Genomic DNA, 22764 nt, shown 5'->3' on the forward strand with positions numbered 1-22764 from the left:
AAGAGAAAAACTATACAGTGGATCCAAGTAAATACGGTCACCAATGGGCCATGAAAATTTTGCCGTATTAACGGGGTGGCCGTATTAACAGGGTATGCTCAATCCTCATGACTGGTCTAAATTGAATGACGTCTTAACAGATATAACACAATATGCACTTCTAAACAACTGTTTTTCAATAAGCATCCGGAATGCAGATATAATTTTTAAAAAAATTGAAACTTGAATCAGTGTATAAAATATTAACAGTGGAAAGATGAACATAACTGGTTTGAGTGGCCGTATAAACAGGGTGGCCGCATTAACAGGGTTGTCTTATAAGAAAATGTATGGGCTTTTCGCCGGGACAAAACAAAATGGCCGCAATAACGAGGTGACTGTATTAATGATGTGACTGTAAGGCGGGGTTCAACTGTATTGTTAAAGAAAAGGACAGAAGAGGAAAAAACTGGGGTGCTCTGTAACCTTGAACTTAAAATATTATATATTACATACGTAGGTCTAATAACAACAGATCTACCTTCAGTTAAGGTTATGGGTTGCCGGGAAAGAGGCTTGTCAGGTCCAAAGACAAGTTTGCGTTGAACTCTTGGCAAACATCTAATATATCCATCAACCAATGCGTTTCTGACTTTAGCTTGCTCATCTTGCTGACTCTAAAACATCGAAATTAATGCTAATTAAGCTTTATAACTACAATTAATATACACTGTATACCGCAACACTATGAACATACATGTTGCAAGGCCCATTCAAATAAAACAAAAAGAAACAAACCCTTTCCTCCCTAGAAATGAAAACATTGTCTGTTCCTGTTAATGTACATGTAGCTCAAAATAGTACTAATATTTATTTTGATCATATATGCATCACGTGAAGTTTATTTCTGTTATACACGTTTCACCATGCTATGCTATGTCAACTAATCAGAGATTTTAACTGCTAATTTGTTGACTTAAGTTGGTTTTTTTTCATTTTACAACTTGCTGTACAGCAGTCCTATTATGCAAAAGTAATCTATAAGACAAGTATCACGCATCATGATGCAAGTTCTTTTCAAGGATAGTGGCCCAATCACAACATCCAGTAATCGATCATCCGGTAGTGTAGCAGCTCTCGTAAGCTTGTAATTCTATTTGTCGTCATTGCAGCAGCTGTTATTGTTTGGGGCTAGGGGGCATTGTTTCTGCTGTTTGCTCTACTTTCCTCTCAAAGGGTTTCAAGCCATTCATGTGAGACCTTACGAGAGCTGCAACATGACCCATGTCATCAAGCTCCCAAACTCTACTTGGTAACTGTACTCTTCCAATGGATGAGTGGAATGGAAACGTTCTTGCCGAGTCGACTTATGAGAACTATGTGTCAGAAAAAAATCAGTTAACTACAGGTTTATCAAAGAAAAAGAAAAGGAGTGAAAAAGGGGTATTAAAATTGAATGAACATACTGTTCACCAACTGACTCCAGGGATTGTTTCCCCCAAAAAACAGTCAACTAACACTATACCTGGCTATTTCTAGCATTTTTCCCATACAATAATAGGTACAACCAAAAGCTCCTATTTGAAGATTAAAAACTATGATTTCCTTTTACTTTGAGGAAAATATATAGATTTCTTTTAGGAATGCACAACAAGCAAGGCTTGGAAAACTGGCACCAGCACCATGCAGTCAATGGATGAGTGAAAGGAGCAATTCTGGCTTGATTTTAGATATTTTCAGTTGCGTTTTAAAAACTTCTTAATTACTGAAAGTACTGGTCACTTACATAATATTATTCTTGTAAAAGCCTGTTTAGAATTCTTCCCAGCCTTGTTAATAATATAATCATTCATATAAAGAAACCAAGGAGCCAAAAAACACCTACAATTAAAGGAAGTTGTTGTTGTGCAAAACAACATTCATTTAATACATACCTTTTTATCCTTTTTAAGGAGTTCATTTAACCTGATTCCTTCTACATAACGTCCTTTTTGAAGGTAGTGCATCACAAGTAGTTCTTTGGAATATGGGAAGGTTTCTTCTTGAAGAAAGTTTACCAAGAATTCCTGACAAAACCAAGACTTACAAAGTTAAACATATAATTATGACAAAATCTAAACCTACACAGTTGGATATCTTTCATATTATTAAAGATTATTTTTTTATTTACTTAGCTACTTATTTGCCTATCCAACCAGGGAAACCGCACAGTCAAACAAGATATGCTCAGCGATTTCTTTTTTTTTTTTTTTGGTTTTCATTGATTTGTTGTTTCAGTCTAGGAGGCTACACGAATTATTTAATTATTTAATTTTATCTATTTTGTATCTTCTTTGTGTAATTATCATTTTATTTTTCAAGGACTTAATTCAAAATATAACCTCTATAATTAATACCTAGATTATGGGGTTTTGCAAAAATGTGTATGCAGGATAAATCAAAACAAGTAAGTAACTGCCAGGCATTATCAAGCTTGTACATTAATGTGGGAGGAAAAGAGGAGTTGCGTTGACTGAGTTTGATCACAGGTTCAACTGTATTCAATGCTATTGGTGTTTGACAATTCTTTTAAATGGGACTCCCCAAATTTTGATGCAAACTACTACAAGTACATTCAGAATTCCTCTATTTCAACTGGCGATGCCTTGTCCCTCTTCTTGCACATCTTTTGTGATTTTAAACATCCTTGCATGGTGATATACTAGTAACATTTGGGCATTCATGTGCATTCACTACTATTTCAAAAGACAGCAATTCATGTAATTAATGCAAATTTCATCCAACCTCTTCAACAGAGTCCAAGGACAGCTGCAAAAGCTTGCTCATGTTTTTGGCTGTTAAAATAAAAGAGATACATCAGAGTGAACAAATAAATAATTATTATTATGTGTGATGGCCCCCAAAATTGTTTTAAATAAGCAACTGTGTAAGTGTAGTCTGCAGCTAGTCAGTATATTTTTCTTTGCACTTAAGTACTCTATGGATTCTCTCTATAAAAGTTTTTAACAAGGATGTACTCCAATCCATGTGCAAATTGCCTCATATGATGTGATACACCTTTAAAAGCAGCAGTTTCAGTGGATGTTGATAGAGTAGCACCAATTTGAATAGAGTGACAGACATACATTTAAACTTAATCAAAGCTAACATGACCATTAAGTAGCAGAAAAATAGCACAGAAACTGTGCTTAATTCACTCACTCTGTTGGCAGCCACTGAAAAAATGATACAGCAGTTCTTTGGTTCTGATCTGATTGTGATGATTTTTCTAGAGATTTAGATAAGCCAAGAATCAATGGTCACTTTACTCAATAAATTCTATTGCACAACATTTCAGTAGTGATATCTTTTACCTGAAAATTGAAGGCTTCTGTGACATTACTGAAAAACAAAACAGGAAAATTGATTGATTGATTGATTGATTGATTGATTGATTGATTGATTGATTGATTGATTGATTGATTGATTGATTGATTGATTGATTGATTGATTGGTTCGTTGATTCAAAATATCACCATGTAGTGTTCAAAACAAAAACAACAATCTTTATTTGTGCTCTGGAAACAATTAAGAATTCTTAATTGCTTATCAGAAATGATGATCAAATTTCTCAATTGATCAATCATCCAATATATTCTGACATATCTGATTATAAGTGTTTGATGTTTTATTTTTCCATTCTCAATGGAGTCTTGGGCTTGTGAGTTCTTTCTTACCATTTGTACTGACATTTCAGTATGAGGAGTACCTGTTCCACAGCTTGTGACTCATAATATTTATTATGTCGTGGCACTGTCCATGCCATTGACTGGCTATTTTTATTTATAATAAAAATATTTTAAGGAAAACGACCAATTTTTTAAGTTTACAAGACATGTTTCGACAGAACTTCTGTCATCTTATTTGAATGATCACAAAGCAAGTTGAATAATGAGTGGACAAAAATGCTAATTAAGACAAATAGTAACAAAAGAATGCGAAAAGGTGTAAATTAAAAGGATAATTTTAGATTTACATGGTGTAGTTGCTGATTGAGGCAAGGTAGTTCTTTTTGAATATGGATAGCCTCCTTTATCTTGAGTTGAAAGCTAGTAGTGGCGTGATCTAAAATATGAAAGCAGTCTGTTGAACACAATGAGCGACAACGTTCAGAATTCTGAAGATGTTTGAAAATGTGAGAGGCCTTATCAATGGCTAAGTGCTCACGTACGTGTGGGGAAAAATGTCGGGTGGTTTCGCTGACATAACAGGCATTACAACCCGCACATGTAAACTTATAAACCACATGTGAACGAAGCCCGCCGGGGATAGGGTCTTTCACACCAAAAAGGTTACCCATCTTAAAGGAAGAAAAAACTAATTTGATGTCTAAATCATTACAATAGCGCTTGATTAAGTGTCGAATCTTCTTCTGAGTGATGACAGAAAAATGGCCTATGTACGGCAGCTTAAAGTAAAACGTGGGCGAGGTGGTAAGGGGGTAGCCACGGGGACAATGATTGCTATGGGTACCAGTGATGTAACAGTTAACCACTTTTTCAATTAAATGGGCACGGAAAAGGTTCTTTTTGAGAATTTCAGTAAGCTTGGTTATGTCCTCGTGTAACCCCAACCAAGTGTTGTTTATCTTGTAGGCCCTGTCAACAAGAGTCCTAATGAGACCTATCTTGTATGAGTACGAGGTGAAGCTAAAATAATTAGTTAATAACCCAGTAAAGGTTTTCTTACGGTAAACCCTAGTTAGGAAAGAATGAGTGTCACTGTTATCAATAAGAACATCTAGAAAGGGTAATTTGCGATTAAGTTCTTTTTCCATAGTAAACCTTATGTTGGGGTGCCTCGAGTTAATGTAGTCAAAAAGTATAACAGCATTATGCTCCGAGTGAAATAAACAAAAAGTGTCGTCAATGTACCTACAATAAAATAAAATTTTAGAGCATTGAAAATTTTCCAACCATAGTTTTTCATGATGTCCCATAAAAAGATTGGCTAATAAGGGTGCAAGGGGAGACCCCATGGCCACACCATCAATTTGGTCATAGAAAGAACTGTTAAATAAGAAATGGGTCTGGGCGGTGGCTACAGTGAAAAGGCTTCTAAGTTCAGGTTTACTTAACTTAAGGTCAGGATTGCCCTTGGAAATGTAATTGACCGCCAGGTCAATACATTCCTCAAGAGGTATGTTAGTAAAGAGACTTTCCACATTGAAGGAAAACATAAATTTACCAAACATAGATAAAGATTGAATGTCCTGTACAAAAGTAAAAGTGTCTGTAGCACAGTGTTCAGTTGGGATGTGCGGCACCAAAAGATTGCATAGATATTTGGCCAGGTTATAATTGAAGGGGTGAGTGCAAAACCATGCTAAGTGACGATTTGGGTGAAGAAAAAAATTTTCGCGAAAGGGCTTGAATTCTTGCATGTGGTCTTCAATGTAATAGAAAAACGTGGTCCTGTATTTTTGTCGCCTGTTTTTGCTTCGTTTATAAAGACGCCGCTAGGAAAACCGAGTGGTTTTTCTGCATACGCAATATCTCAAAAACGAAGCGAAGCTTAGCGGAAAAACTACGGGACATTGTTAAACATACCTAAACAAAACTGCATGCGAAATTTGGAGTGTTTTCGACAAAGTTCACTTTTGATTAAAATAGCTAGCGCCCTTTTCCCGCTGAGGTCTTCAAATAAACGAAGCCAGGCCTTTGTTATGATAAACAGAGCCGATCCTTTGTTATAAGAGCCAAGCCAAGCCTTATAAGTCGAAGTCTCGCCTCGGTTTATCATAACAAAGGATCGGCCCGCCGCATCCGCAAGGACTTTGATTTCACTTAAAAAGCAGCAAAATGACAATTTCATGCAACGTATAAGCTCAAAAATGTTGATTTTAGGCCAAAAAAGGTTTAAATGTTGATTTCATGTTAACGCATGACAGCAAGGAGGTTGATTTCTCTTAGAAACAAGCAAAATGTCAATTTCACGCAACGCATAAGCTCAATGATGTTGATTTCAAGTCTAAATAGGTTAAAATGTTGATTTGACGTTAACGCGTGGCGGCAAGGAGGTCGATTTCACTTAGAAACCAACAAAATGTCAATTTCACGCAGCGCATAAGCTCAATGATGTTGATTTCAGGTCTAAATAGGTTAAAATGTTGATTTCATGTTAACGCGTGATGGCAAGGATGTTGGTTTCACTTAGAAACCAGCAAAATGTCAATTTCACGCAGCGCATAAGCTCAATGATGTTAATTTCAGGTCTAAATAGGTTAAAATGTTGATTTCACGTGAATGCTTGACGGCAAGGATGCTAGTTTCACTTAGAAAACAGCAAAATGGTAATTTCACGCAACTTATAAGCTCAATGATGTTGATTTCACGTGAAAACGTGCTATAAATAGGGCTGACAGATTAACAGATTAACCCTTCTCCGCAACGTACGGGTCTCCATACATCTGCATGTCCGCTGATCCCAGAAGCTCAAAACACTACAAATCATGCCGAATTGAAATAAAATCAACGCAACCTGGATCACAGATCTATGTTACAATCGATTGCTACTTGTTGGCCATTCTTATGTTTAAACAATCTAGTTACCAGTTCAAGAAATGCCCACAGAACGTGATCGCAATGCATGCCGGGAAGGCTCTTTACACCTCGTGCGCGGGAAAACGGGAAAACATGGCGGTCGATACAAGACAAATTTTATAAGTCTAAAACCAGTTCTCGCTTTCCAAACTTTGACGCTAGCAACGCTTGGCAAATGGGCCACGACTCACCAGAGGGTATTTTTCTTGGGCAAGAACTGCTCTTGGACTTTGCTGCCTGGCTCAATCTGACTTCGAACGCCGATAACACGATTACGGTATATCAGCTGCCTTCGAAGTTTCAGAACACATTTTGATTCTTTAAAACATGCTGATGACTTACGGGTTTATCAAGACTTTATGATGCCTCTCAACCACCAGGCAGGCATACAAGGTACTTTAAAACAATGCTTAAGATATTAGTTGACAGAGCTCTAATGCGGCACATCTCTTTTTTGTTCGATGAATTTCGTTTGACTCTTGATCAATTCACGTGTTGTGCTCACGTCACAATACCCGACGTAAACAATCTGTTCCCAGATTTCCGCTCTATATATGCTGTGAGATTTGATTTTGACTTCATACACTATAAACAGTCTGCCTGTTTGCTATTCAACAAATAAACTCCTAAAGACATGGCTAGGAAAAGCCAAGTATTTTTGCATACGTTATAACTCGAAAACAAAGCAAAAACCAGTGACAAAAATACAGGGCCGCGTTTTTCTATTACATTGAAGACCACATGCAAAAATTCAAGCCCTTTCGCGAAAAATTTTTTTCACCCAAATCGTCACTTAGCATGGTTTTGCACTCACCCCTTCAATTGTAGGTTCCAATAGAAGACACGATGGGGCAAAATGGCAGAGTTGAGTTAGGTCCAAAATCCTTGTGCATTTTGGGGAGGCCATAAATTCTTGCTGGTTGAGAGCCTTTGGGATAGATGTTTTCGTACACTTCGTTGGCAAGGTGACCATCTTTCTTCAACTTTCGGAGAAGTCGCTGCAGTCTACCTTCTCTCAGTAAAGTTGGATCTTCCTTGATGGGCCGGAATTTGGAAGTGTCATTGATGATTTTAAGGATACCTTGGTCGTAATCTGTTCGGTCCAAGATGACCACACCATTCCCTTTGTCTGGTTTTAAAATGACAATGTTTTTGTTCTTCTTTAGCTCCTTAAGAACTCTGAGTTTCTTGAGGTCAGCAGTCGTTGGACGGCATGAAGAGACATAAGAATGGGCTAAATGGGAAAGGTCTGCAACAAGTTTTCCTGCTTGCTTGGTGTCCCTCAAGTTCTTTGCCATGGTGTGATTGATAAGCTCAAAGCATGTGAAGACATCTGACTCGTTTATTTTTGGTGGACGGATGGAATGTGTTAATCCAAATTTGAGAATGTCGAGTTGTTCTGACGTGAGACTATGAGAGGAAATGTTAGTGACAGTCTCATTGGAGCTAAAAGGAAGAGACGTGTTACGTTTCATTTTCCTTAAAATCTTTACGTGTCTGCTGTTATCTAGACCTTTTGGAAACATCATTAACGACATAGCAGAAAAGTATGATCACATCAACATTGCTGATCTACGAAAATTTGAGAAGATCTCGATCAAGTCTCGCAAAGCCAAGTTGGATTTAAACTTCCTATGCAACTGTCTGTCCTTCAATGTTTTTCCCAAGTTTCTCAGCTTCAATCTTCCTAACACCAATCGACACGACACTATTACCATCCGAAAACACCGTTTGAGAAGTGCCATCGCTAAACGTTCAAGGGAACATCGGAAATGGATCCACACAAGAGACCAGCTAAGTAACCGTGTTCAAAGTATCCTGAACAGTGTAGATTTCTACATTCTCAAACGCACATTACATCACCAAGTTATGAATGCAACCACTCAATTTATCAAGACACACCAGAAACTCAAAAATCTCACATGTAACACGTCTTACTGAGAGAAGGTAGACTGCTGCGACTTCTCCGAAAGTTGAAGAAAGATGGTCACCTTGCCAACGAAGTGTACGAAAACATCTATCCCAAAGGCTCTCAACCAGCAAGAATTTATGGCCTCCCCAAAATGCACAAGGATTTTGGACCTAACTCAACTCTGCCATTTTGCCCCATCGTGTCTTCTATTGGAACCTACAATTATAACCTGGCCAAATATCTATGCAATCTTTTGGTGCCGCACATCCCAACTGAACACTGTGCTACAGACACTTTTACTTTTGTACAGGACATTCAATCTTTATCTATGTTTGGTAAATTTATGTTTTCCTTCAATGTGGAAAGTCTCTTTACTAACATACCTCTTGAGGAATGTATTGACCTGGCGGTCAATTACATTTCCAAGGGCAATCCTGACCTTAAGTTAAGTAAACCTGAACTTAGAAGCCTTTTCACTGTAGCCACCGCCCAGACCCATTTCTTATTTAACAGTTCTTTCTATGACCAAATTGATGGTGTGGCCATGGGGTCTCCCCTTGCACCCTTATTAGCCAATCTTTTTATGGGACATCATGAAAAACTATGGTTGGAAAATTTTCAATGCTCTAAAATTTTATTTTATTGTAGGTACATTGACGACACTTTTTGTTTATTTCACTCGGAGCATAATGCTGTTATACTTTTTGACTACATTAACTCGAGGCACCCCAACATAAGGTTTACTATGGAAAAAGAACTTAATCGCAAATTACCCTTTCTAGATGTTCTTATTGATAACAGTGACACTCATTCTTTCCTAACTAGGGTTTACCGTAAGAAAACCTTTACTGGGTTATTAACTAATTATTTTAGCTTCACCTCGTACTCATACAAGATAGGTCTCATTAGGACTCTTGTTGACAGGGCCTACAAGATAAACAACACTTGGTTGGGGTTACACGAGGACATAACCAAGCTTACTGAAATTCTCAAAAAGAACCTTTTCCGTGCCCATTTAATTGAAAAAGTGGTTAACTGTTACATCACTGGTACCCATAGCAATCATTGTCCCCGTGGCTACCCCCTTACCACCTCGCCCACGTTTTACTTTAAGCTGCCGTACATAGGCCATTTTTCTGTCATCACTCAGAAGAAGATTCGACACTTAATCAAGCGCTATTGTAATGATTTAGACATCAAATTAGTTTTTTCTTCCTTTAAGATGGGTAACCTTTTTGGTGTGAAAGACCCTATCCCCGGCGGGCTTCGTTCACATGTGGTTTATAAGTTTACATGTGCGGGCTGTAATGCCTGTTGTCGGCAAAACCACCCAACATTTTTCCACACACATACGTGAGCACTTAGCCATTGATAAGGCCTCTCACATTTTCAAACATCTTCAGAATTCTGAACATTGTTGCTCATTGTGTTCAACAGACTGCTTTCATATTTTAGATCACGCCACTACCAGCTTTCAACTCAAGATAAAGGAGGCTATCCATATTCAAAAAGAACTACCTTGCCTCAATCAGCAACTACACCATGTAAATCTAAAATTATCCTTTTAATTTACACCTTTTCACGTTCTTTTGTTACTATTTGTCTTAATTAGCTTTTTGTCTACTCATTATTCAACTTGCTTTGTAATCATTCAACTAAAGATGACAGAAGTTCTGTCGAAACATGTCTTGTAAACTTAAATAATTGGTCGCTTTCCTTAAAATCTTTACGTGTCTGCTGTTATCCAGACCTTATAATAAAAATAATAATAACAGTAATAATAATAATAATAATAATAATAATAATAATACATGATAACGTGGCTAGAGCAATCCATTGGGACCTGTCAGGAAAATGTGGGTTTGAATGAAAGGAGAGTTGGTATGACCATGTTCCAGACAGTGTGCTTGAAAATGAGGGTTACAAAATTCTATGGGACTTCAGTGTGCGAACAGACCATGAAATAGGGGCTAGGAGACTGGATTTGGTGATCATTGACAAGAGAGACAAGAGCTGTCAGATTATAGATGTGGCAATTCCAGAGGATAATGGGGTGAGAGAGAAGATGAAAAAGTTGAAAAGTATCAAGATCTAGCAAGAGAAGTTCGAAAAATGTGGGGTGTGAGGACAAAGGTTATTCCAGTGGTAGTGGGAGCATTGGGATCAATACCACTGAGATTGAAGGACAATCTGAGAGGTAGGCACTCCTGTTGGACTGATCCAGAGATGTGCATTGTTGGGGTCGGCAAGAATTCTTAGAAAGGTGCTGGAGATGTAGAAAGAAGAGAAAAAGCAAACAAGGGGTGTTTCTTGGCTTCCCTAGGCAACTTGTTGTTGCCCGGAGCCAATAACGAAACCAGCTTCAATATCATCAATAGCTGTGCGAATCTTTAATAATAATAATAACAATAATAATAATAATAGATTTACATAGTGTTAAAATCATGAAATATTCTAAAGCGTTTTACAATGTAAGATAAGATTACATATTTAGATGGAGGCTGTTAAAAGTGGAAGCCATTAGGTAATCCAGGAAATATGTGTAAACTGATATCTTACCCGCTGGCCAACAATACAGTGATAAACAACTTAACATCACTGAAGCTCTGCACAGTGGGACACATGACCTTCATCAAGTACAAAGCTTTCTGTGTTTCACCTAGAAAACAATTATTACAAAAATTTAATACTTTGAAGAATTGAATATAAGGGAATTTCTATAATGTACAAGTACTTAAATTGATTAACTTCAAGATGCAAGTACCTTGGGCAAGCAACGTCTTGATGACAAAACTTCTCTGCCAAGGGCCAAGTTCAGTTTTTACAACAGGATCCACTAAATATGTCAATGCAGCCTATGAAACAACACTATCTTTCATTTACCAAGGTCACAAATGTACCATTCAAGTACAGCACGGCTAGATGTGATATTTCATCTGTTACAATTTATCTTATGGAAACTGCCATCAGCTTATTCTACGATTTACATGGGAAATAGCATACAGTTGTACATAGCCTCATAAAAAATCCAAAATTATACACATAAGATTTTACTCTAGAGCAGGACAAAAACCTAACGAAAAGGCATTGAATAAATGAGAAAAATGTATTTGCCATAATTTAACCAAAAAACATTTGTGTTCTTCTTACAATAAACCAGGATAAGGCTCAGCTCTACCTCAAAATGCTGGTGGTCAAGCATCCAGAATCCTTGAATGAGTTTGATTAAGTCCTCTGATATGCTGAATGCCTTTGCAAATTTTGTTGCCACCTAAGCACACATAAAAAAACAAAATGCTAGCTTTGAAGAAAATTAAATGTGCCAGTGCCCAAATCATCTTATTGATGTTTTAACATAACTTAAGGTGATTCCTTAGTATTGCATTGCGCATCCCTACTGTGCACAATTTTCACGTCATTAGCATGTGCACATGAGCACATGCACGTACAAAACGTAAGAGATTTCCCTCAAACTAAGCTCCATAGCGAAATAAATGCTCCTTTCTCTTAAATGAGCTTGGTGACCCCCACTTTTTATTTCATAATTTCAATGAGAAAAAATATCCCCAATAACTGAGAAAAAAATTAGCAGAAATCTATGGCCACTTTTTTGGCAAATCAAATCAAATAAATACTACAGAGGGAGACATAACGGCCCAACAGCACATGTCCAAATTATGTGTTCTTTAAAGGATAAAAAAATGCAGGGTATTTGAAGACATTTTTTCCGGGACATAGAGTAAACAATCAAAGAAAGTCAAACACTGAGTGACATAACACGCTGCATTGAAAAATAATCGAGCTTATTTGTTGCGCACGGAGACTACCAAAAGTCACCTAAATAAAAGTATTTATCAGCATTGTGGTGTGAAAACAAGCACAGTGACCCCCTCTTTTTACTACATTTTTAATATCTCCTTGTCCTGTAACAACAGCATACCAAGTTTCATCAGAAATCTATGGCAGGTTCTTTTACTAGGGAATCACCTTAATTAAGAGAAACACAACCCTGTTATTGGATGAGGGTGATTTAAACGTTTTTGGATAGATTTTCAGATTTTTATTGTTTTGCACTATTTACAAAAATTATAACTTTAACAGTATTTACAGTAATTACATCAATTAAAAAGAGAAAAGAAATATAACAGTAAATAACCAAGAAATATAACAGTAAATTCTGGATAATAAACCCAAATCAAAATTCTTCTGGTGCAAATAACTATTATTATATTTTAAATGATCCTGTGAGTCCTGCAGTAATAAGTAACATGAGTGCCTGTCTAAACATCCAATGTCATTTCATTATGTTCCATGACAAAAAAAAAAGCCAGCACAAAGTTCTTTTGGGCAACTAAAAAATCCTTTTGCTATAAGTTCCAGGGCTGCATTCATTCTAGATGTGGAATAACTTTCATTTCTTGTTCTTAAAGTTAACCAGTTAATGTCAAATTTTCAAAACTCTCAAAGACAGACACAAAAATACCTCATTTGTTTGAAGTTCAGTGTCCAGAAGGCACAAATCAAGCAACAAATAGAATACCTGTGTCATCTTTGTCAAGGGAACATTCTACAGTGCTATATATTGTGTGCACATGGACAGACTCATCATAAAGGGGGAATTTGATTAATGCAGACAGGTTTCTGTAAGGTTGCATCTGTGTTTGGTAGGGCTTACTCAACCTGTCCATTAAAACATTTTGAATTCCAACCACATCTTTTATATTCTGGGCCAGATTTAAGGCCTACATACAAACATGTACCTTGGGTGAGTCCATCGCTGATAATAATCTGATAACTGATCTCTCAATAGATTTCATTAGCTTGTTTGGCAAAGGATACAACACAATGCTTCCACATATGATGAACATTTTCCAATAAATACAGACTGCACATACCCTGAAAAAAGGTCTAAATAATTAATATCTGTCAGATGTTCCTTCCCTAAAGCAACAATTTTTATACAATTTATTGTAATGAAATACATATAGTGATGGAACGAGCTAAGGTGCACGTGTTAAGATGTATAACGGTTGTATTTGAATGTATGCTCACACAAGTTCTAAGACTAAGAGACAGTTACATGGCGAGTACTGAATGCACAATCTACTTGTAATACAGGTATATAAGAGACTCGCATTATGTAGTGGCCTGTGTGCGTGAGTCGACTTGCTGTGTACAAGTAAGCTGAACGTTAAGAGTCAAGTAATTAAAACGTTGGCTGTTGGACGCTGAGTGGAACTTGTCGTTGTTTGCACGCGTTACAATATCATAAGCATTAATTATAGCACTCATTGGGTTTCTCATATTTTTCTCAGCTTCCATCACTACCATAAACTTCTGAAAGTAACAACCAACCAAAATTAGCGACCCCCGAAAGTGATATCAATAAATTTTGGCCGCTAGTAAATCCTGAAGGTAGTGATCCCCCAAACGTAGTGACTCCCCTCCCCCAAAAGTAGTGAGCCCACTCCCAACCAAACCCCAAAATAGCAACACCAAGGTTCAAAAGTATATTTATTTTTCCAATCAATAGTCAAGTGAAAGTGACGTATGGTACTATAGTTTATAATTAAGGCAAGCTACAAGGGAAGGTATTGCTAATGCCACAAAGCACCAAAGTGGCAAAGTGGCAAAGTGGCATGAGTTTTTTAAACCAATCCCTCGGCACAGGAATGCAAAACCAAAGTAAATGGTAAATACACGTACCTTGACACTTACGTAAAAGTGCTCATTGGCCGTGTCTTTATTACAAAAGGTATCCCAGTACTTAATGACTGAAACTTAGTTTCATTTTAATTCCTAAGGTTGTATTTCAGAAGTCTTGTGGGCCATTTGGAAAGGGTAACTTGCTTCCAGAATATGTTACGTAATTAAACAAGGCATGCAATGTCAAGGTGGAAGAATCTTGTGTGGCCTTTGGAATTCTGCCCCCAAAACTTTCCTTGTTTCACTTTCATCATAGACGTCTCTGAACAATGATTAACAGGGATGTCATAATCACTTTATGATCATAAATGTTTGTTCCCTATGTTTAAAAAGGTATGGAGGCAAGTGTCAAGTTCAAAAGAATTCAAAGTAGCCAACAAAGCATTTGCCAACAGCTTGTGTATATACAAGTGATACAGAGGTTCAATTTTACCCTTATTACCGAATTGTATTAAGGGTAATATTGCACAACAACATACAAATTTATGCATAGTTAGTAACAAGACAGTTTACAGAAACATGGAACAAATATTGTCATTTTCACTACTGATAAAGCACTTTTTGACTTGCACACGATTTAAACAGTCACAAACATGAAAACTGTACAAACAAGTGACCCAATGCATTGACTACTGGCAACATGCATGTAGATGGCCTGCAACTGGACTTTGCTGCAATTAGACTTTTAAATTGAATTCCCTTAGGGAATTAAATTCTTGCAGTGTGGTGATGCTGCAATTTTCTTGCAATAGAATGTACACGTCATTTAGTTTAAAATCATCATTATACCAATGATTTCATTAGTGGACATATTTTAATTTATTTAGACTATTGTCAAGTTAAATTTTTAGAACATACATGTAGAGTGCTGGGTGGGTACTGTTCACTACCTCCCTTAGCAATCCACTGGTTTACTGCTTGCTGACCAAACTGACTAATAAGTTTGTCTACCATCAAGCCAATGGAGCCTGGATCACTAAAGAAAAAACACAGCTAATCACATAGACTCAAGCACTGAATAGTTTTTAAACACAGTTTATGTACAGCACTCCTGTAGTGTAATCTACATACCAGAAACAGACATAGCAGTCACAATAATGTACTAAATGGGTTAACAATAAAGATTGCTTACTCTGAACAGTATCGCACTGTTGGCAGTCAGAGAACTGGACAGGGTTCACCAAGCTAATCTTAGTTTTTTTAAGTCATACACTGTGGGCTGGAAGCTTGGGACAACGATGCTTAGTAAATCACAATGTACATAAAACAGTCAAGGCAAGTATATTTCCCATTCTTGATAACTAGATGACAAGGAAAGTTAAAATGAAAACCACAAAAATATCAACTCTTCCATAATTCACTGTACAGAGGGATCCAAAAGATTACTGATACATGTACATACTTTCTGCAGAGATTTTCCAAGTCCTTGCGTCTACTTTCACAAGCATTACTGAGAGTCAAAGCTGGGTAACAATGTCCTCTGAAAGAAGGTACATCATCAGTTTTTTCAAAAGATGTTTATCTGCAGTTTTCCTCTAGCACTAAAGAATTATTTCTTCACTGAGGTATAAAGAAGCTACATGCATTGGACACTAGCTGTACAGACACTGGCTCATGTGGTTGTTGAATACAACAATCAACAACTGTTTTTGCAAGTGTATGCGGCAGTCGAAAATACCAATGCTTTGATGCAGTGGTAATGGCTGTGATATTTATACCACTGTGGATATACTCAAATCTATGCATGCCTTGCCAATCTTTAGTGTCCAGCCATTAAGCTACACAATAATGAAAAATAATTCCTATGCACTCAAAACTGTATTGGGCAAATGACTAAAGTTTACTAACTTGTTGAAGACTTTTCAAGCTGCTCTCAGTTTAATATTTTGGTTCCGTCTGTAGCTAGTCAAGTACAGTGTATATATTTCCGCTATGGCATTGTCAAATACTAACTGCTCTGTCTTCAGTAAGACAAATATGCTTTTTACACCTTGGCATAAAATTAAAAAGTACTTTAATTTTCAAAACAGTGGAATTCTGACTTCTTGAACCCTCAATTTCTCACATGCAGCTCCATAACTCAGACAAAACAAAAGTCATTTCCCTTTTTGATATCGTGCACTGCAATCATTAGTGAAATCTTGATTTTCTGAATCAATTTTTGCCTCCCTAGGAAGTTCGAGAAATTGAGATTCCACTCTAGTACAAACTGATCACACCTTTTAGCTGCTGCCATTGAGCCCTCTGAAAAAAGAAAGAAAGAAAAAGAAACCTTCAGTTTATTCATAAATTCATTGCCAAAATTGGAAGAAAATAGCTGGGGAGTGAGACTTTTGTCAGGTCATAGGAAACTGTGCATAATAGAGGTGTCCGTATTAGAGAGAGGTAGGGAGAGGTTCAACTGTATCTGTGAACATCTTTACCTGACTGTTCAGGCAACAATCCTTGTCCAATTAGCCACAGAACAACTCTTAGATACTGAAACAAAACCAAATATTTTATTTATCAAGGGCAAATGCCTTACAGAATGCAAGCTGGTAAATGAATGGATGGGTAGAATGATCATTGAGGTGGATGGAAGATGGACAGACGGATGAATAGGTGGATTACATAAAAGGAAGCCCTTGATGGATGGAACAGAAAAACAGTGAAATGATCAAGAGTTTTAAGTCCCAGTTACTGTATAGCTACCTACCAATGAGAGAATGCTAACAACATTGTATCTTGCTTCCAAGTCCTTTAAACCTGAAATTACAACAGAAATTCAATTTAATTACTTGGGCTTCTGTAGGAAAGCCCGAGTCAAAAAATGCATGCCGTTCATGGTCGTCATCATATTTGGTCACCAAATGGGGGGTCATGGTCCCAGGTGTTCCTAGTGTAGTGCGAGGAAACTGGGGATGAGAATACGACAACTTTTGCTCCTCGTGAAAAACAATGTGATATACAGAATGTTGTGTTTTATGAAGAAAGTTTGGGAAAGACTCTAAGAAGATGATGATCATTTTCGGAATGGGTTGGCCCAAGAATTATACTGGTTGAAAGTCTGCCGGATAGGCAAAGTTCATGCTCATTCTCACGCAGATAACAAAGGACAGCCATTCATGAGTTCAAACTATGAAAACACAGACAAAAAACAAATCATGATGCTGAGACGAACAATGCGGATATTGAACAATCAAAGAATCGCCGTAAGTAGAACTTGAAAGATGAGGCAAACAATATGCCTTTGGATAAAGAGGATGCTCAATGAAGCAACTTGAATAGTAAATATCTAAGTGTAACTCTTTGTGTTAAAAAGCATCCTCATTCTTCTATTTGTTTTTATCCGTCAACCGGGACATGTTTTCAAAAAGCCAGATACCTGGCAGTCTGAAATTATCATAGAAATTTCCAGGGAATAATTCATTCAATTCTTAGAATACAGTAGATTAGTAGATCTGCCGTCACTCAGTGGGTCTTGGTATCAAGATTGTCATGCAACCTGTAGCAGAGTTTCATCAAATTATGGTCTGTTATGTGCTTCCATGCCGAGGCAGTGTGAATTCAATGCAGTTCGGAAATCCATTGGTATTCATACACAGAGAGCAGGTTCAAATGGACATTTCGGTCGAAAAAGAAAAAGAAGTTCTGACTGCCAGGTATATATAGTTTTTTTGCATGCCCGTGACTCACACAAAATTCGTCGGACCACCTGCAAACTCAAATCATTGAATAAAATCGCTTGGTGTTTATAACCAAAGATCAAAATACTCAAATACTCTTGGGAGGTTTCAAATAATTAACAATAATATTTCTGGAAAAATAAATATATTTGAGATAAAATAATTATTTATTGTAAGATTACCCTGTTGAGTGGTTGGTGCTGACTGGGTTATCAGCGCTTGGAATATAGTTGTTAAATGAGTCAGTTGCACTTTCTGATTCTCTAACAATAATAGCATCTGCTCATCAGGAGTGCCACCTCCGCCATCAAACAGTGGAACACCTTCAACAGCAAATCATCATCATTATCATAATTCTGTGTTATTACTTGTCATTGAAAAATATAATATAGAATGATTACTTACAACATCATCCTACAGCAATGTTATATTGTTATTATTTACATGGGCATACTTACATTATAGACTTACACTGTACAAAAAAGTACCGTCTAGTAACCAAAACAGTCCTTGAACAAGGCTACCACAATAATAGCTCAAATAATAGCTTATCAAGGTTACATGACTGTATTTGATGTTCTACTTTCTGTCCAGACCTAATATTTCTAACTGCCACTGGTGACATGTCCAATGAAGGTATAACTTTTTGGAAAATGTGCAGTGAAGTCCTTTTTCATCCTTTTGAATGAATCAACAAGCAAGGAATTATGATGATCAAGGATAAAATGCTTACACAGTTGATCAAGTTGGTCTTTAATATCCACAACGCGATCCCAAGCCCAATCAAGAATCAACTTCAAACTGCAGCCAGCATGAGTCACATCTAGAGGAGGAATTCAACATTAGGCTCCAACTTTAATTTTGTACCAATCAAAAGTTCATTTACCATTAGTTACATGATGTAACGTTTTGATAGTATTGCTTGAATCAAAGACTTAACTTGGAATTGAGTGCCTGGAACTTCAAGGAATTTGTAATGTGTTGACCAATCCCTATATCCATAGTTGGAAAATACCCACAACTAAGCCAAAAGAACCCACTAATACCTTCTCAAGACACCAACTACACAACTGGATCACTTAAGTTAGAAACTACAAAGGGAGAGTGGTTGAGGACCGGAGAGACCAAAGCAGCTAACTGCTTATATTAATTTAGCAAGTGCTTTGTTTTAGATATCTCCATCTAAAAAGGGTTTTAGGTTCCAAATGGTACAAGACTGTGCACAACAAGAGGTTCATAGCAATCTTTACTTCCTGCTCCCAGTTTGTTCAAATTGTGTCGTCATTGTATATTAGTCCAGGGGTTTCATTAATGGCCGGTCATCGGGCAAATTGACCAGCTGTGAGGACAGTTTTGCCCACCTGGTTTGCCCATCTAGAGGAAATTTTTTCTTATATTAGAAGTTAAGTTCAAATAACTTTGCCCACCTGTGAAAATCAGTTACCCTCCTGCTGAAGATTTTAATGAAACCCATGTTAGTCTCAGGCTACCCCTCTCCTATCTTCATCTCAAGAAATAAACTAAAATTATAACCCAACTTACTTCCAGTTCCCAGTTTTTTAATGCATAATGTGATGAAAGTCACCAAGCCATGCTCCAAGGCAATGGAAAGTAGAGCCTCATAGTGAAACTACAAGAAAATGAACCAGGAAAATGTGAATATTTTCTGGATACAAATATGACTGTGTGTATATCTCATTACCATAACTAGACAGGCAACCATTGTTAATTATGCAACTAAAATACCTTAATTTGTTCCTATCATATTTGTGAGTACAAATCCATTGTTATATTCCTTTTTATTTATTCTTTCTACATTTTTTGTATCATTTAGCTGCCACATCAATAAATTATTGGTCTTTCCATTGCACATTATAATCTTATAAATTACCATATTCAAATTTAACTTATCATAAGCAACTGATGATGGATGGATGGAGACAACTCCACTACGTTTTACCACTAAAGGACTGTCATGTGATTTCTTACTACAACACAAAAATATTCATGAGAAATAAACTTTTAACATGAAGTAAATACATGTTAAGTGAAGCAAGGCCAATATGGCATGTTTGAAACAAATTATTTAAAACAGCTGGTTTGAATGCTGCATTCAGAGCTTATAAAAATTTGACGACATTAATCTTGTACATGTACATGTATTGCCAGACCCAAAATGTAAAGATTTCTTTGTGCTAGTTTATTGTTTTATAAGTTTTTGTATGGAAGACAAACAGTATCAAGACAAAAACACTCAATAGCAAGATGGAACATTCAGTAACACAACCACAACATGACAGCTTAAAGCAAGAAGTGATTTGTCCCCTTGAATAAGTTGGATGGATCTTTGAATGACACCTACCACAAAATGAATCAAAGATACAAGCTTTTTAATGTGGCTATCTCTATCAAATGCCTAGAGATGTGGTGCAATTATAAATGTGCAAGAAATGAAGTAACACTGGATCTAAGGAAACCATTTAGTTAACATATTTCTCAGACATTTTTCATGAAATTAAAACCACAACCCCATCTTGGAATCCTCTTAAAGGAGCAAATAACCCCAAGGTGTGCAAAAACATCAGCCCTCTGAAAATACATGACAACACTCTAGCATTTACTGACGGACAAAAAGCAGAACTGATGAACTCTTACTTCACAACGATTGTCTAAAGCTATCTAATTCTTTACCTGGCCCCCAAAAAAATTTGATTAGAAAACACCAGGAATATTGCACTCATGTGCTAAAAGCCATACATGTAATTCTAACTCTAGAGAAACATGGATAAATATTAGCATAATAATTTGTTGATGTAAATATGATCACACAAGCATCAATGACACCATCACATCCAGATCTCTAGAACACCCGAATGGAATAAAGGTTACTTATGGAAACTCTTTGTGAACGGCATTTTAGTTTTTAGTTGTTGTAGTAGTTACTGTCATTTGTTTGACATTGCGAGTCATTTTGTAAAAGAAATTCAGGTCCTGACCTCTAGCACTTTTGAAAAGCATTTTGTCTTATCTAAAGTATACAAAGGATCATTTTGTCTTTGCATTATGTTGTAAAAAAATGGATGCTAGTTTTTATGCTTGACACTTTCACCAAGTAAGTTATTATTATATGAGCGTGTTCACCACAATAAACAGTGCCTTTAAAAAAAAGTTTACATTACAAAACATGCTACAGTGGTATCCCGCCTAACAGCCACCTCGTTAATGCTCAGTCAGTCATTTTCTTATTAAAGAACCCCTTTAATACAGCCATCCTGTTGATACAGCAAGATTTTTGTGGCCTGTTGGTGACTAGTTAACAGGGTTCCACTGTATGTGTAAGTAGGTACTCACAGATTCTTTTTTTAATACTCACAGATCTGTCCTGTGGTTTGGAAAGGTCAAAATTCCTTGGGAGAAGCCCAGCGACATAACACATGTTGAAATACTCATGTGCATCAGACAGACAGCTGATTCCCTCTTTACTCATGTTAGCAAGAATCTATAATAGAATTGCATTCTTCATTATATCAACGATGTCATTTCATGTAAATTCTTCACTTCTCAAAAAATAATAAAACTACATCTCTTTCCAGGCTCAATTTCAACTGCTCCCCTTCTAGCAATTTTATGTGAATGTACCACAGCAATTGGCACCTGTGAAATCTTTCTGTACATACGTTTCGTGGTGAAATGAGGAAGTATTTTGAGAAGGTTTTGCAAAAGATTTTAAAGGGCAAGTGAAATCTGGAAATACTTGCCCTAACGACAAATTCTTGATCAATAACAATTCCCTAAAACATTAGCAGGCGTATATTAACGTTAAAAGCCAACGTTTTGGCATCATTGTGACAACCATTCTCAAGGCAAAGTGAATAAATAATGCAAAGATTTGAGTTCTATAGTCTCTAAAAAATAGCATAACAACAAAGGATCACAAGTTCTTCAAGTGAATACCTTTGCCCGAATTGAGTCCGTTTGCATGTTTAGGGATGGTTTACGTTTTTTTATAAAAAGCATCTCCTTAATTAGGCAATCAAATTTGTTAGACCATTTAGTAAACACGTGAAATTGTTCTGAAAGACAAAGAGGTAAGTTCGAGTTATGTTCGCTCAAATAATGTTTACAAGTTGACGACGATTTTTGTTTGTGTCCATCAACGCATTCGTGGAGGTGGCCACGAGTGTAACCAATATACCCTGCATCACACAGGTTACATTGAAATTTATAAACTACTGGTAGGCATTGTTGGTTAACAGTGGCTGGCTTGACTTCTCGAACTTTAAGGTCTTCATTGAGTTTTCTGCTGATGAACACGGGTTGAATTGTGGTCTTGATTTGAAGTGGTCCTGTGTGATGTAGGATGTGTTGGTTATACTTGCGGCCAACTCCACGAATGCGTTGATGGACACAAACAAAAATCATCGTCAATTTGTAAACATTATTTGAGCAAACATAATTCAAATGTACCTCCGTCAGAACAATTTCACGTGCTTACTAAATGTTCTAACAAATTTGATTGCCTAATTAAGGATGGTGCCTACTTTTGCTAGTGCGCACACGTTCTGCACATCACGCAAGGCATGGTTTAAGCGCCACGCGCGCACTGGGTTAACATGACACAATCAACTACGCTACCAAGTACACGACTAAGTTGAAAGCAAAATTTTCCTACTGTGACCAAATCAAGTTTAATGAACCTGTACTTAAACCAGGAACACCAGAACAGCAGCATATCGCAAACCACTATCTGTTAACATCTTCCAGCTGAAAAACTAGTTGTTATCTGTCGAAAATTGTACTGAAATCCAACTGTAAACATGTAACTGCAGATGGCGTAGTGCACACGCAAAACAAGTGTGAGATACGCAAATGTTTTACTTACGGGGGTGGTGACAGGAAAAAATGTAACGGGCACCGTAAA

At 36.9% G+C, this 22764-nt stretch overlaps 2 protein-coding genes and 1 pseudogene across 6 annotated transcripts in view; 1 reads left to right on the forward strand and 2 right to left on the reverse strand.

Annotated features, from left to right (window-relative positions):
- Positions 1-22764, reverse strand: part of LOC110044296 (protein ELYS-like) — a 72073-nt gene that overhangs the window by 19149 nt on the left and 30160 nt on the right. For all 5 annotated transcript variants that reach the window (XM_089282494.1, XM_089282492.1, XM_089282491.1 and 2 more), the window contains exons 13-31: positions 21217-21342; positions 19386-19473; positions 18577-18666; positions 18026-18166; positions 16874-16923; positions 16602-16656; positions 16398-16422; positions 15581-15658; positions 15037-15154; positions 13312-13368; positions 12956-13012; positions 11651-11743; positions 11237-11327; positions 11032-11131; positions 3333-3360; positions 3181-3247; positions 2764-2813; positions 1914-2045; positions 521-656 (exon numbers count right to left, since the gene is read on the reverse strand). In XM_089282494.1, the coding sequence (XP_089138620.1) occupies positions 521-656; positions 1914-2045; positions 2764-2813; positions 3181-3247; positions 3333-3360; positions 11032-11131; positions 11237-11327; positions 11651-11743; positions 12956-13012; positions 13312-13368; positions 15037-15154; positions 15581-15658; positions 16398-16422; positions 16602-16656; positions 16874-16923; positions 18026-18166; positions 18577-18666; positions 19386-19473; positions 21217-21342 (1582 nt within the window). The remainder of the gene's footprint in view (positions 1-520; positions 657-1913; positions 2046-2763; positions 2814-3180; positions 3248-3332; positions 3361-11031; positions 11132-11236; positions 11328-11650; positions 11744-12955; positions 13013-13311; positions 13369-15036; positions 15155-15580; positions 15659-16397; positions 16423-16601; positions 16657-16873; positions 16924-18025; positions 18167-18576; positions 18667-19385; positions 19474-21216; positions 21343-22764) is intronic.
- LOC149116817 (uncharacterized) lies at positions 3969-5738 on the reverse strand. The gene has a single exon (XM_089282497.1). The coding sequence runs from the start codon at positions 5399-5401 to the stop codon at positions 3971-3973; it is 1431 nt and encodes a 476-aa protein (XP_089138623.1). The 5' UTR covers positions 5402-5738; the 3' UTR covers positions 3969-3970.
- On the forward strand, positions 8525-10071 carry LOC149116818 (uncharacterized; annotated as a pseudogene).

This window comes from Orbicella faveolata, unplaced genomic scaffold (assembly GCF_042242905.1).
Source record: "Orbicella faveolata isolate gen_17 unplaced genomic scaffold, um_ofav_v1 contig_12, whole genome shotgun sequence".
Lineage (NCBI taxonomy): Eukaryota > Metazoa > Cnidaria > Anthozoa > Scleractinia > Merulinidae > Orbicella > Orbicella faveolata.

Coding starts and splice junctions, on each gene's coding strand:
- LOC149116817 (XM_089282497.1), bottom strand. CDS start 5,401: ATGCAAGAATTCAAGCCCTTTCGCGAAAATTTTTTTCTTCACCCAAAT.